General features: G+C 38.4%; 1 protein-coding gene across 15 annotated transcripts in view; it reads right to left on the reverse strand.

Moving 5' to 3' along the window:
• Positions 1-15,375, reverse strand: part of ST7 (suppression of tumorigenicity 7) — a 161,523-nt gene that overhangs the window by 30,120 nt on the left and 116,028 nt on the right. For all 15 annotated transcript variants that reach the window (XR_012774273.1, XR_012774272.1, XM_075493453.1 and 12 more), the window contains one exon: positions 6,223-6,337. Coding sequence is in view for 13 of the 15 variants with exons in the window: in XM_075493453.1 (XP_075349568.1) it covers positions 6,223-6,337 (115 nt within the window). In the remaining 2 variants the exon portion in view is untranslated. The remainder of the gene's footprint in view (positions 1-6,222; positions 6,338-15,375) is intronic.

The raw sequence follows: 15,375 nt of genomic DNA on the forward strand, positions 1-15,375 counted from the left end.
AACCGTAATATCACTACTCTTCTGGCTCAAGATATCCAGCATATGCCATATATCATCACAATAGGTCATGGGATTTATTGTTTTTATAAAATAGCAACTAAACCAAGAAATTATGAATCTGGATATGGACTGGTGCAACATCCCCTATCCAAGCCATCAGAAGGCCCTAAATGTGAAGAGACAGGCATGCTGCAATTGCTTTAGTCATTAATAAATGTAAAATCTAAGTCACTAATCACAAATTATTCCCTATTTTGACCCCAAAGCTTATGTTATTCCCAAGTCAACAATACAGATTCCTATGGGCTTAATTTCAGATAGTTGAATAGTCTTATCCATACTAGTAGTACTTAAATATTTGCTGAAATAAGCTGTAGGTCTGGGGCCATAATTTGCACAGTAAGATCCTTCCAGTCAAACTGCTAGTTCTTCTTCATATAGCACTGGAGAGAGACTACATTAAGCTGTTGGAATCATATATATTTCCAAATATGTAACTGAAAGTATATCAACAAACTGGAAGAAGTTATACGACGAGGTAAAAAAAAAATGGTGGAATACAGGACATATATTGTGCTATGGCTTGGGGGTGAACCCCAGCTCTGATTTTCTCTCCCTCAGCCTGTCTGTAGACTCTAGTGTTTAAGTGATAGGACAACACTTGCCATGTCAGCACGGAACTCCCCCGGTTCTCTGCACCTGCAGGCTAGATTATCAGCTCTTGCACAGGTGGCAGGAAAAATTGCTTATGGGAAAGATTGAAAGTACTCTAGCAAATAAATATGTGCAGGCTGGATCAGTGATGACAGAAGAGAGATGCAGTCATCTATAAAGACACAAACATTAAGGAAGAAAGTGAATTAATCTCATACAAATGGTTAAAAGCAAGAGTAATGGGATGGAATTCAATAAAGGAAAGTATGAACTAAACATCAGGGGAAAAACACTTTGTCAAAAAGATCTAATATCCTGTAGTATTATCTCCCATGAAAATAGTCATTGCATTTTTCCACAAAACGTGGTAGAAAACATGCTGGAGGGAGCAAAACTATGAACATGATCTAATGCTTACTTTGTGCTTGCAAAACAAAGCAGTTCCGATTCTCTGTACTCCTGACATTCTTCCTCAGTGGCGGGAAACACCCCACTCAAACAAAGACATAGCCACTGTGTATGTTAAGGCCTGGATTTTGGTCCCCGATAGGATGGAAAAAACATTTCAGCACAAACAAAAAGTGTTTATTTTGCCATGACCACAACTAAAACTTAAACTGTTCAGTTATGGGAAGATTTTGAGGGTCACTGCTGGTTGTAAACACTTCATATGCAACTCTTGCTGAGATGAATATCTCAGTGACCAGGCAGATGTCAGCCCCTTTGATTTGACCAACTTCAATCCTAAATGCATATAGAGGGGAAGGAATAATTTCTCCTATAGGAGATTAGAAAGAGCAAGATTAGTATAATCAGTTTAGACATTTTGTGCTTTTGCATAAGCAGGAGAAACAAAAAAACTCACAGAATCATACAGTAAAAAAAAGAGACCAGATGGTATGAACAGACACAGAACTGATGTGGAGACCTAGTTGAAGCGAGAAGTGATTTTGACATGGAGGAAACTAGCTCTTAGAAGCAGAAGCTGAAAAAGATGTAATGGGAAAAAAGACAAATTATTCTCTTGATACTGCTGTTACACAAACTGGAGGTCTTACCTGATTTGCATCTCTCGGAAAAGGTAGACTAGGCTTTGGTATGACCTTAACTAAAAGGAACTTTCTCTCAAGGTCTCTCTTTTGAAGAAACAAAAGGATTATAAAATAGTGTGCATGAGGTAATGGTTGCTTCCATACTGCCACTTGCTACACCTTTAACTCAGAAGAAAACCCTTTCTTGCACTTAGAACATATACCCAGTTAGCTCCACCAGGTAGAATATCTTCTCAAAAATATCAAACATAACCATAGCAAGTAATGAAATTGATGGAGCAGAGCTGTGATCTCAAATATATACATATAGACAAAAACCCTGGAGACCATAGCTAATATAACTGAAGACTCCACGCAATTGGTTCATCAGTCTGCAACTCTCTACAAAAGGAATGCCTTCAAGTTCAATGTAAATAGAATTTACCCATTTCATAAGTCTGTAAGGACAAGAAGAAATTGGACAGAGGGGGACTGGAGAAAGGAGAGTAGCCCTGAATAGGCTACATTTTAGAGAACTAATTTCTCTACATTTAATGTTGGATTAATGTTTGGATTTCACTAAGTTGAAAGTATTCCAAGACAAAGAAGACTCTGTTTCTAAAGTGTTTCTTCAAAGGCCTGCATTTTGATTTGACACTAATTTAAAGCAGCATTCTTCGAAGTAAGCCATTACCAAATAAAAAAGTGTCATAGCCTAGAGCAGAATGAGACCTCTTGTATTTAAAACCCACTTTCTTCCTCTATATCCTTTGGTCTAAATTATCTTCTCAAGTGAACTCTGAATTTGTGACTCTGTCTACATGGTGACATGGTCTTTCTCTTTCTTTGCAAGGGGGTAAATGAAAGGGGAATCTGTATAAGGTGTTCCTCAGGCAAACCACAAAGCTTATAGTCTCACTGGAAAACACTGTCATTTAAAAAAAGGAAAGCAAAGACAGGTTTAGGGAGGAACCACTGCATCACTATGACTAAATACATAGGCATCCATTCTTTTTAAATCTGACTTTCAATTGCCAGAAAGGTCTGAGTTTTCACACAATGCCCAGGTTACCAGATAACAACAATCAAAGCAACTGGCTGCCCAGGGAAGTTAATCATTTGCTCTAAGCATCACAACAAGCAGACCTACTCCACTGGAAAACAATCTGTTTAAAAAGCAAGGAAAGAGGAGCAGAGAAACTTTATCTACTAGGAATACCAGAAGCTTGTTCCATCAAGAACAGTCTCTTTAGCAGCCATAACTATTTCTGCTGTAAATAACACAGATATGTGTTAAATCAGAGCCAAAAATCCTTTCAGAATTCAACAGTATTTAGGTCATCTGCACTCTATTGACAGGCACTGAACTTTGAAACCATAATGATGTAGCTCAGCAACAGTGCATGCCTTCCCACTAATGAGGCCCTTTTTCCATGAATAATGAGTATGGACATCAGCTCTGTTGCCAGGTACATAATATAAACACAATTTAACACACGGCTTTTGGTAAAGCAGTGTGTCTGCTTGCAGAGGCTGAGGTTTCGCATAATGTGATCCAATTTTTTAGCCCAGGGTGGGGGCAGACTGCTCAAGGAAATAATTTGTTCATATGTTATCAAAATACAATAAATCAGGTTTGGTCTTACTCAAAAAAAGGCAGTGGAGTGGGACCAACAGAAACTGCAGATAGGAAAGTATAAATGAGTTCATTGTTTTATATTCCAATAAATCTTACAACACATGAAGCTGATGAGTTCTAAAATGAGCTGAGACTCCCTGAGACAGGCCTTCGGAGACTCATGAACGGTAAGGGTTATACTGGTTAAGCCTGTGTTTGCTGAGTCCTTGTGCATACCCAGTGTATACACACACCTTTGTTTATATATGGCAAAGCATGAGTTGAAACTGCACGGGTTCAAACAAAGTAAGAAGAGTTTTATTTTGAAAAGCCTCATTTGCTGTATTTACGACCTCAGTTTTGACTCTGTCAGATGCTTTTGAGAAAACAAAATGCACCTTTAAGTTTTATCAACTTCCATGACACAAAGTGCCACTATGGTATTGTTTAAAACTACGGATCAGTGCTTTAGTATGCAAAAGTAGAGCTGGCACAGGAGTTTAGTCTCAGATTTGGGAGGGCATGGCTTAATTCCCTGTTCTGTCACAGTTCTGCTATCTCCCAGGGCTATTATAACTACATTAAAGACTAGAAGGTGCCAATGTCCTGTGGTGCCTGGGGGATAAAAACGGGCATTTCTATTTACTTGCTTCTTAACGTGCCAAAATAAAGACCATGGGGATCTACATCTGTGTCACAGGAATTACTGAAATACAAGGAGCTACAAGAAAGCCTCTGATGTTACCACTTTAACTGCAGATTTCTTCAATTAGACTAAACACAACCAAGACCTCTCCCAGAGCCATTACTGCTACTGCATGGCAGTACTCAAGGGCCTGGGTGACATTTTGATCTCCGCTTAGAATGCTTTGTCTCCAGAAAGAGTTGAAAACATTCTAGGCTGGACTGGTAGCAGTGACTATCACTAATGTTGCCTGTAATCAGCTGCTTATTTATCTTTCATTAAATAACCTCTGTAAGCTCTGCCACAGTCTACTGCAGGGGTCTGAAATTTGGCAGGATGATCACGTTAGTATCAAGCCAATGGTCTATTGCTAGTTTCATTAAAATTTATCTTAATTTCCTAAGTTATAAGATATTAGAAGAAAGCAGTTAGCACATATTCAGTAGAAATTTCTGCAATTTTTTCAGTTATATCCTCCAGAGATTCTTTGCTCACCAAGTACACACATCTCAGTACTCCAATAAACTTACGCATCATCCTCTTGCCACTGTTCCAATGTGACGATATGGGGCCAAGTACTGGGGCTGACAGCGAGAAGCCTCTGTCTGCATGGGCTATAACTGTTCTGCTTTTTGGCATCCAGGCAATGTCAAATGAAGAGGAGGCAGAAGCCACAGAGAAAAGGGTAGACAGAAAAGATGCCTGGTAAGACAGGAGTTGGAAAGTGGGTGAGGAGATGTATCATGACCATCACTGACTGCCCTGAAGAGAAGATCGGCATAGGTAGTTAGGAGAGGCAGAAGACTGGAATTGGGAATGAACAGTACTGGCTGAACAAGGAGCCTCTGGTAGGAACTGGGAGCAAAAGAAAGCTGAAACTGACTATGCAAAAGAGAAGTAGAAGACAATTCAGTAGACAAACGGGACAGAAGATCAACTAAGGGCAGGCTGGAAAAGATGCTAATTCCTTCAAAGAATCAAAGAGAAAGAGTGGCCAAAGAACCGTGGATATAGGCTCCAGAGCCCATATTGGTACCCATTTATACAACAGCACCTCAAATGATGTCCATCTGCCTTTTCAGAAACTTTGGAAGTTACAAGCCTTAAAATCTCTGTTCAAAGAACACCAGAAAAGCTGTAAGAGCTAGTAGTTAAGAACATTTTAAAGGCTGTAAGATCAACCTAGAGAAAGGGTTAAGAAACATCAAAATTAACGCTACCTGTTTCACTTAATTCAGCTATTTGATTCATCTGTGTTATGATTTTATTTTTAGTTATATGATTACGTAATATTCCTTTCACAAACTCCCTTGCCATACTCCAGTGCATAGAATGAGACTTTTCTGAGGATGACTGAGGACTGTGTAATATCACAACAGGAAACTGATGGCTGTAGGATTCCTGATTCACTTGTTGCAGAACTTGGAATGTGGATAGTGAGTAAGCCAGGGACTGCAGGAAGAGGATGAAGAGTGGCACTGTGAAGGTTGATGAATGCTGCTCAAGAGATCTGGAGTGTATTCCTGTTTCTGTCACAAAGTTTCTACACAATACAAGGAAAACCCATTTAATTTAAACTAAACAAAGCATGCCAGTTGGTGCTTCTTACTGAGTCCTTTCTCTGTTTGAGACCCTGGTGTCTAAATTCAAGTTCAAAGGGCTAGAGCTGAAGTCAGCAGGAGCTGTGATTTGAACATAAAAAGTGATGTAATGCTGCATAAACCAATGCTTACTGAAAAATACTGAAAATTAACGTGAAAAGTTCACCTAGTTTTCTGAGCTTTCCAAGTTTTCCCCATAAGACATGAAGTCTGCTGCTCACTAGGCTGCTGTGAAGTTAAATCAATTAACGTTTGTAAAGCACTTGTATGCTACTAAGTCAACATTCATAGAAAAGTCCACAAGGGAACTGATAATCCTTTCTTCAGACAAGGTTTGAATAGCATGCAATAAAAAGTCTGCAGAACCTAAACAGTCGTTCTTTAAACATCAACAGAAAGCAAAGCACTGAAGAGCTGCTAGCAAGTGAGTTCCATTACCCTGTACAATGAATTAAGCATGGGTTCGCAGAAAAAATGCAGTGTTTAATCTTTGGATTAAGGACTGTGTAAGGGGTCTATGAAGCTCGTGCCAATCACCTTAATTACAGTGTTTCCTGAATTTTAAGAGTTTGACTTAGAAACATTGCTTCTGTGTGTACCATATAGAGAAAATATAAATATGTATGAACTTACCATCATACTTTGCTAAGACTGCCTGGACATCTGCATATGCCTGCAGTTCCAACAAAGCCTCTAGCAGGTTTTCATGGATGTTGAACATGCTGAGCAGAGGAAACTCCTTCATCAACTAAAACCAATAACATATGAAAGGGTTAGATTTTTAACATGGAAAAGGGTTTCTTGTTCAAAATGCATTGAAATAACCAACACCAAGTTAAAACCCCTCAGTTCCCCTTGTTCTTGGCTCTTTCCCAGAGTTCACTATTATCTCAGGAATTTCTGAGCTCTTAATGGACACTGGGTCAGGTTTCTTGACAAGACATGCTTTGCATAGGATGTAATTAGTCAAATCCAAGAACACAGCTGCCTGAATACATAACTCTCCTTCAATTAACAGGCTTCTTCAAAGTGAAGAAGAGTTATCTTACTGTACTGGAAAAGAATCTTCAACAATGTAGCTCCTGTATATCAGTAGTAAGTAATCCAGCACCTCTCTGGTATATTAGTAGAAAAGAACAGAAAATACATTGAAAAAAATCAGAATAAAATCAAATGAGAGAAACTTACATACATGTAGCTATATTACCAAGTATGTGATATTAGGATTTGTAATCATGGATACTTTGGAACCCAACTGCAATTGTGGCCAATATTAAAAAAAAAAAAATGAAAAAAGAAAGAAAGAAAAGGCAGCAAGAATAGGAAAGGTAAAGTTTATACAAATCTAACACTATAACTAAAGAATCGAACTTGTATGACAAACTGAATGAAATGTATAGTTAAAATAATCTAATCCTTTTACATGTAAATGCTTTTACTTTATGAACTAACCCTTTCCTTTATGAACGAACCCTTTGAGAGATACCAGGGATTTGTTATTAGACATCCTTAGTTTCAGTGTCTGTAGAGATTCAAATGACTGAAGCTGATATTCTATTGCATCTCCTTTTTGAAGCCACGCTTATTAGAAGCATCCATGTTTTTTCTGCAGAACTGATTAAATAATATTTTTTATTGTCAGAGTGATTCTCTAAAGAGCTGAAGTGTTAAAAGATCCTTGCTTCCTTGTGTCCTCTTTATGGCTGTTATACCTTAACTGCCTACATGATGCACATTCCGTAGAAAAAGGTCCCACACAGTGTGGAAATAGGACAGCTGATGTTACTGCTGTACTTCAGGAACTTGCAGGGGAACAGTATCATTTACAATCTCTCTGAGACGGTTTATGTGAACAGAAATACTATAACAAACCAAGTAAAGAAAATTATTCAAGGTTAGCCTTGCTCAATTTAAAAATAGTAAGCTGGACCTAAAAACTCTGTCACTTAATAAACCTAACTTTGAAGATATAAATAAAGAAACCAATGAGAACCAGCAAATCTTAATCTCACAAACAGGTAACATAAACATAAAAAAGCCAGGATTGAAACAAGAGGGGTGGAGATTCACCAATAACTTTAGGAAATGAGAAACAGGTAATGCACTAGAGCTTCTTCACTCTGTTAAGGAAGAGACTTTAACAGGTAAACAGAGATGCAAAGTGCAGAGAATTTCTTCCTTGTGTTAATGGCCTGGCATAAACTAATGTAAGAACTATTCTGACCTTAACAGGTAAGTCTGTCTAAATTTGGCTATCTGGATAGTACTGACTTTGCTGCAGTTTTAGGATTATTAAAATATCACAGGCAAGTACAGCAGTGTTTTGTTTAACTGATTATATAAAAACTTCTGGTGAGAATCATGATCACTGAGACAGCAGCTGAAAGAGCTCATTGAATTTTTTATGCTAGTGGCATGGCGATGGCCATAAAGCTCCTAGTTTCAATGGTAGGAGCTGAACCTGTGAAAGAACACAAACAAAACTGCATAGTTTGTAGGCTTTTCTCCTTCTCCAGTTTTCAAAAAAAAAAAGGACCACTGGCCTTGGTGCTCATCTAGGTAAGTGGAAGGATTTGACAATAAAATAAAAAGTTTAAGTCATTGCTCATGAAGAAAAATAACTGCAGGTGAAAATTCACACAGTTGGATTCATCAGTTAAGGATCCAGCACAGAGCATACTTCTCTTCATTCTTGTCCTTACTCACTATGGCATTTTTAACAGAGGAAGCTACTATTTGGCTGGAAAAAGCATGACAGAATCTGGCCCTACGTAAATAGTGATTTAAAGTTCAGAATGAACATATTGCAAAGAAAGCTCTCCAAGGGATTAAGAAAGATTATCCCTGCTCATTGAGAATGAATAATGGCTGGCAGAATAACATTCCCTCCATCAGTGAAGAAAAGGGAAGAGCTGCAGCTAGTTATAGATGTACTGTGGCCAGTAAAAGCTCTTACTCTGGTTCTCCGTTTCTCACTGACATCACTCACTGATTATTTTTTTCTATTTTAATTAGGTTCTGTCAGAGTGATAAACCCTGCCTAAGACAGCAGCAGAATAAAGGTCACTGTCTGGACTGCTAGACCTCCAAACTGACAAGTGTTAAAAAAGGTTTCATCTGGGAAAGGTCGAACGTTAAGAAGTCCAACCGAGTTATAATGAACTTGGTTGATATTGTAGCTACAAAAATAAAACATCTCTAAGTAGCCACTCAGCTATTCGAACAAATGACAGCATGTTTGCTATTAAAAAAAAGGAAAGAAAAAGAAGAAAGGACATGAACTGATTTCTCTGTCATCTCAGGATGTATATAGTTTTCACTGCAAATAATTTTCAGTCACAGTAAAAAGTTGGTTTTTGAGAAACTTCCCAGAAAGTAAAGCCACTTAGATAGAAGAATATTATGACAGGTCATCTTTTAGGCCTCCAAATGAAAGCAAACACCAGGGAAGAAAGAAAACGCCACAAAGGTTGCAGCATAGGCCTGCTGGATGGTCAGGGCAGGCCAAATACTGCATCATGCTGAAGAGCAATGGAGAGCAGACCGTGAGCCTGCTCCCCTCCCCTCCCTAGCAGATGGACAGGGAGGCTGGCTCATACTCCACACAGAGATTTAAAGAGGGGCACGTTATCCCTGAACACAAGATGAAGAACGCACCGTCGAGTTCCCCAGACCTGTACAGCATCGAGCTCTAATCTGGACTCTAGTTTAAGAGGCACAGACCTCCCTTTGCACCCTTTGTGAAGTTACAGACTAACATTTGCCAAATTGTTTGGCTTATCAATTTTAATTCTCTTTACATCTTTACTGACAAATGCTTTCATTTGAGTGGCAAGCACTGCACTTAAAGACAAAGGCTCTGTTACCATCTTTCTCCACACCTTAAGATCTCAAGAGACAGTCATCAAATTCAGCACTCAAGATTTCTCACCAAAGCAGCTACAGCTCTTTACATAAACACTAGTTAAGACTAAAAGTTTCATTGTAAAATTCCAGGTAGTTGGCTTCTCAGCTGGTATGAAAGAGCTGTGCTCCACTGAGCGAAGCTTATTTTCACAGCATATGAAAACAGACATCACACAGCTATGAATGTATTCCCTTACAATATAAGGATGTTCAAACAGCTATTGAACATACTATACCGAATCTATGTTCTCAAGGATTTTACTTTGAACTTGTATTGATCAAAATACTTTCTAGTGATGAAATTCAGACCTGGGACTGGGTTAGCCCATATTCTGTTCTAATTGCTCTGCACGTCTGGGGGGAAATAGACACGTGTAGAAAGTGGAATTACTTTTCGCTGATTCATTAGGTATACTGTAAATATACAGAAATGGTAGCTTGTGCAGATAATGAATAGTTTTTAATTTTTTAGATAAGTATTTTGGAAGTATAAGGTCACAGAAAAATTCTGGAAATAAGCCTGACATAATCGGATATCTTATCACTGGTCCTGGGAGGGCCGTATTTCCAGACTCACCCCAAACAATATTGCAGGGTGTAGGTTCAATGATTTCGTGATGGATATGAAAACGTGATGATCACAAAAAATGCTTTATGATACAAGGAAATCCGTATCTGATTTATTGAATGAGGAACGAGTTTTATCTTCCAGAACAGTTTAATGCAGAAGACTCCCTTCCCTGAGAATATTTCAGTCATCAGCATTTTCTCATTTAGATCTAATTTTTGAAACATTTTCAAGGAATGTAGCTTTAACTGTTGCATCTGTTATTCTCCCTGTGATGACATTAACATCATACATCAATTAGCAATTATACATTATTTGTGTAGAAAACAGCTTTAAGCTACAGTTTATGCCTACAACTAGACCATGGAACTCAAGGGACTACAGAGGTGGATAAATGAATGATCTTATATATAACCTGGTGTTGACACATTTAGTCTCCGTTTGCATTATGGCTCTACGCATGGTCACATATTTTATGGGCAGTGCATGCAACCATTCATTGCTGCTCATACTCATATCTTCTCAACAAACAAACAAAAACATTTTTAGATCAATGCATTCAACTGAATGCGTTCATAAATATGAAAACTGAATTCAGCTTAAAATGAAGAAACAACAAGCAAACAAGAGAAATTCAATGCAAACAGTGAAACTGTTACAACCTTAATTCCTAGTGTATCTGTTCCTGCAGTGGGTATCTGAAATGGTAAAATCTGTCTCCTCAAAGAAGAATGACTGAGGCTGCCATCTTCCAGGTGCAACTGTCCACCACCATTGAAGAATCAAGCACACAGTATGGGTAACACTGTTATTTTCACAAGAGCTTTGCATAAAATGCTTTCTTGTATACGACTTGTAATCTGTAAGAACTGTTAACTGAACAAGGTAGAAAAGGCAAAGCTCCAAGCCATTTCTGAGTAGAAAAACAGAAACATCCATTTCTGTGGGCTTCATTGTCTACAGCTGAACTTTCAGATGTCAAAGCTCTGACTGAAGCTTACCCTGGGCTTGAGGTACTTAAAACATGTCACTCTACGTTGACTCTCTGATGTCTAACAGGATACACTAATGCTTAAGTTTTTCTCCTAGCCAGCTCACCTGGCAAGGACAGAAGGGAAGAAACATTGTCAGCAGACTAAGGCTAGCACACAAAAAGGCTCCATTAACAATGTCAGATGCTTAAAAATTAGGCTAACTCCTGGTCCTAAAAGTGCAACTCATTCCAGCGCAGTCTCATAGTGAGTGGGATTCACGTGACATAAACAGACACTCTCATAGCTCTTGGAGTTGGAAAATGATCTGAAATACACTGGACCTACCTGAATTAAAGTTCTGCTTAATTACAGCAAAAGTAGGATTCTGTCATTTAATGCATTTCTCTACGTGCTACATTCCTTCTGGCAAATAATCACTGTTTCGTTTGGAAGCAGCTCTGCAGTTACTCTTTTACAGCTCAGAGAGGATAGAAACTGCCAGAAAGAAGCCAAATCTGCCAGATCCTGTTCTTTTGGAGCTTGGAAACAATTAGCAATAGGATCCACATATCTTCATCCATGTGTGGAATTCAGGGAATTTGACAGGTCATCTAACAGTTGAACTTCAGAGTGTCAGAAAGGAGACTCAGATCCAGTTTACACTAACTGTGGGATGGCACAGGTATAAGATTGGCTGGCATTCCATTTTTAATTTGGCAAATGTGAGTTTAGTCCTAGCGCTCCATAATATTCACAGATAATACAACTTCTCCTCAATGCAGGATTAACGAGTCAATAAAGTGAAAAATATCTTACCGAATATGCAAACCCTAAGGAAATATACTAGAACATCCAGCCTTTATGTTCTTTCTTAATTGGAGGATTAAAGCCTTCAGAGTATGACTTGAGTTCTTTAAGGAATATAATTATGAAAATGCTGTTATTTGGACTGTGTTGTAAAAACGTACGTATTTCAGGAATAAAGAGAGTTTTAAAGGTAGATGTGGCATGAAACCAGAAAAGCGCAAGTTGTTCCAGATGTACATTTGCTATTAAACAATCACATCACATAAAAGTAGTAATAGTGATAAATTATAATAATGTTTATTACATCAAAGATTAGCAACTTTATAAAGCATGAAAATAAAGTCATTACTCATAGCCCTCTTCAAAAGCATTCCTTTATTTGCATCATCCCAAAGTACTTTTTGCAGAAAGTTCGCCATATTTTTAGAAGTAGATTTTTAAATGAAATTAAAGTGAGGAAATGATCTAGTCACTCAGAAATGGGCTAGGAGATTCCAGAGAGATAGAAGAGCATAATTAAAGGACAATACAAAGCCCCTGAACATGGAGTGACGCAAGAGGGCAGGCAAAAAGGAGTCCAAGTTACCAGGGCTCCTACCAAGACTACGTGACTATATTCTAAGACTACATTCTATCTTAACAGAATCACAATGCTGGAAACCCATAATTTATGAGAAACATTATTATTAGGTTTAGGTAGTAGTCACCAAATTTCTGTTTTTGAGGGTTTTGCACAGGATCACAGCCATGACAAAAAGTGAGGGGTCTGAGTCACGTGCAGGTAAAGGGAAGGGATAAACACCACCAGGGGAATCACAGGAGTCTCCATTTTGTTTAAGAGCCCATTCAAATGAGGCATGTTCCAACCCACACCTCCCACTTACCAATAACACGTGAATCTGTGACAAAACAAACCACATTTGAATATACAGACATATGGACATGTTAAAAATCAGCATTTATCACTTGCTATTATTGCAGTGCTTGTTTGCCAGAACAAGAATTAACTGAAGACACTACTCTGTGGTGGAGATTGGCAAATGTCACTGTTCACAAGTGTAGCACTCTTCTAAAATTTATGAGATAACTCATGGTGTCGGTTAACTAAGAAGTACTTTTCCTTCAAATTTTAATAAATGGTACTTTAAATAAGTGCTACAGATTTTAATAAAGCTAGAATCCCACTCAAGGCAGAGCAGCCTGCTTAACCTGACCTGTGTAACACAAGCCAAAGAATCTGACTCACTAATCCTTGCCTCAAGCACATTTGGGAGAGACAGAGAGTAGCTGCCGATGCAAGTAGGTGCAGGAGTTGTGGTGTTAAGTTGCTAGGGATCATAACATCTTTATTAGCAATTAGTACTCTCTTTCTTTCACACAGTTTGATAATTCAAGGTGCAGAACGCTGTTGCAGCTATGTATTCCCATTACCCAAGAGCAAATCAGCAATGCATACAAGAATACAGAATTCAAGAGAATATTGAACAGAAAACCTAATTCAAAGCCCAGCAAAAGAGGTTGCCAAGAAAGCATGCTAGATTTGCAGAAACAGCATACCAGCAAAAATCACTAATACTGCTGGTCATAAGAAGATAAAAACCCAACCTACCCATACCATTAAAGTTGTTTTAGTATGTTTTAGTACCCTTTAGAAGCCTTCAAGTGACATAACTTCTTAAACCATTTTAAATGCTCAGGGCAGCCTGAGTGTTTAAACAACTTATCATGCAGCCCATTGATAAGCATGCAGCACTCTAACAAGACAAGTTGCTTAGGTACTTATAATTCCTTAGTGTCTCCTGTGGTATAAAATACGCATTTAGAGACTGCAGGTGGGCACCGAGATGAACACATAAACACACCCTTCAACGAAATCTTGTTCCACAGTCCAAATGTTCTCCAGAACAATCCCAAGAAGCTCAAATTCAGTAGTGCAGTCATTGATCCAGTCACCCGCAAAGTACAGAGAGAAGTGCCTATGCATACCCTCTACATCCTCTCTGTTTTCATTGATTTTTAATCAATGAAAAACACAAAACACAAACCCAGCACACGTCTGGTTTCTTCCATTGTAATGGTGAGGGTATTGTGGTTTAACCCCAGCTGGCAACTGAGCACCACACAGCTGCTCGCTCACTCCCTGCTGGTGGGATAGGGGAGAGAATCGGAAGAGTAAACGTGAAAAAAACCCTCATGGGATGAAATAAGAAGAGTTTAATAACTGAAATAAAATAAAAATAATAATGATAATGATAAAAGAATATACAAAGCAAGTGATGCACGATGCAATTGCTCACCACCTGCCGACCGATGCCCATCCCATCCCCAAGCAGCAGCCCCCCAGCCAGCTTTCCCCTAGTTTATATACTGAGCATGATGTCATATGGTATGGAATATGCCTTTGGCAGTTTGGGTCAGCTCTCCTGGCTGTGACCCCTCCCAGCTTCTTGTGCATCTCCAGCCTTCTCAGTCAGTAGAGCATGAGAAGCTGAGAAGTCCTTGACTTAGTGTAATCACTACTTAGCAACAACTGAAACATCAGTGTGTTATCAACATTATTCTCATACTAAATCCAAAACACAGCACTATACCAGCCGCTACGAAGAAAATTAACTCTATCCCAGCCGAAACCAGGACACAGGGAATCAGCAAAGAGCGGACAGAGAGCTGCTGGTACAAAAGGCTACCCTTGCTCACCAGTGTGTAGCTACTCAGCTTGCAACATTGTCCACAATACAGATTCGACATGAAGGGATACTGATGATTCCCCACAGCCACCATTAAGACCTTTCACCTCTGCACATACCAAGTTTTCCAACATCATTTAGAACACACTAGTTTAAATCCTCCTAACATAATCAGCACAACAAATAAAACAACCAGCACTGCAGACTGTCTCCTCAGGGACAGTAAAAGAGACCTAGTTCCCTCACAGACCATATCATGCTCTGTATAAACAGAAATAAAACTGGAATAACTCTGTTGACTAGACTGGCATTATTCCAACAATACACTAATCAAAATGAGATCATAAGTTAACTCAAATATATACAAATAGTGACAGCTGCTGGTTTCTATAGCAAAATATAGTAAATAATTATCATCAGAAACACAAGCAAAAGCAACACCTATGTATGATTCAATTACATGCTTCCATGAAAATTACAGCTTCATAATTCTTATTAATTCAACTCAGCTAAATGAATGACATCCAAGCAGCAAAGCCAGCAACAAAATACTATCTCAAAATCAATCACAGAAGCAACAGAAATTCCTACCCCATTTTTTTAAATTAAAAACACCCTGTTTTTAAACAGTTTTTTAAACAGTTTAAAAAAATGGTTTTAAATATCTTTAATATTATATTAAAGAATATCATTTTCCTACCAGCAGTGTATATAACCATAAAATCAAAATCTTACTTTAGTCACCAACAACTCATTTTCTTTCCATTAAGGTGTTTTAAGCAGGATCTCAGTCTTTTCTTACATAAAATTCAAGTAAGACAATCTAATCCAGCAGTAATGTCCT

Source organism: Mycteria americana, chromosome 1 (assembly GCF_035582795.1).
Source record: "Mycteria americana isolate JAX WOST 10 ecotype Jacksonville Zoo and Gardens chromosome 1, USCA_MyAme_1.0, whole genome shotgun sequence".
In the NCBI taxonomy this organism is placed as follows: domain Eukaryota; kingdom Metazoa; phylum Chordata; class Aves; order Ciconiiformes; family Ciconiidae; genus Mycteria; species Mycteria americana.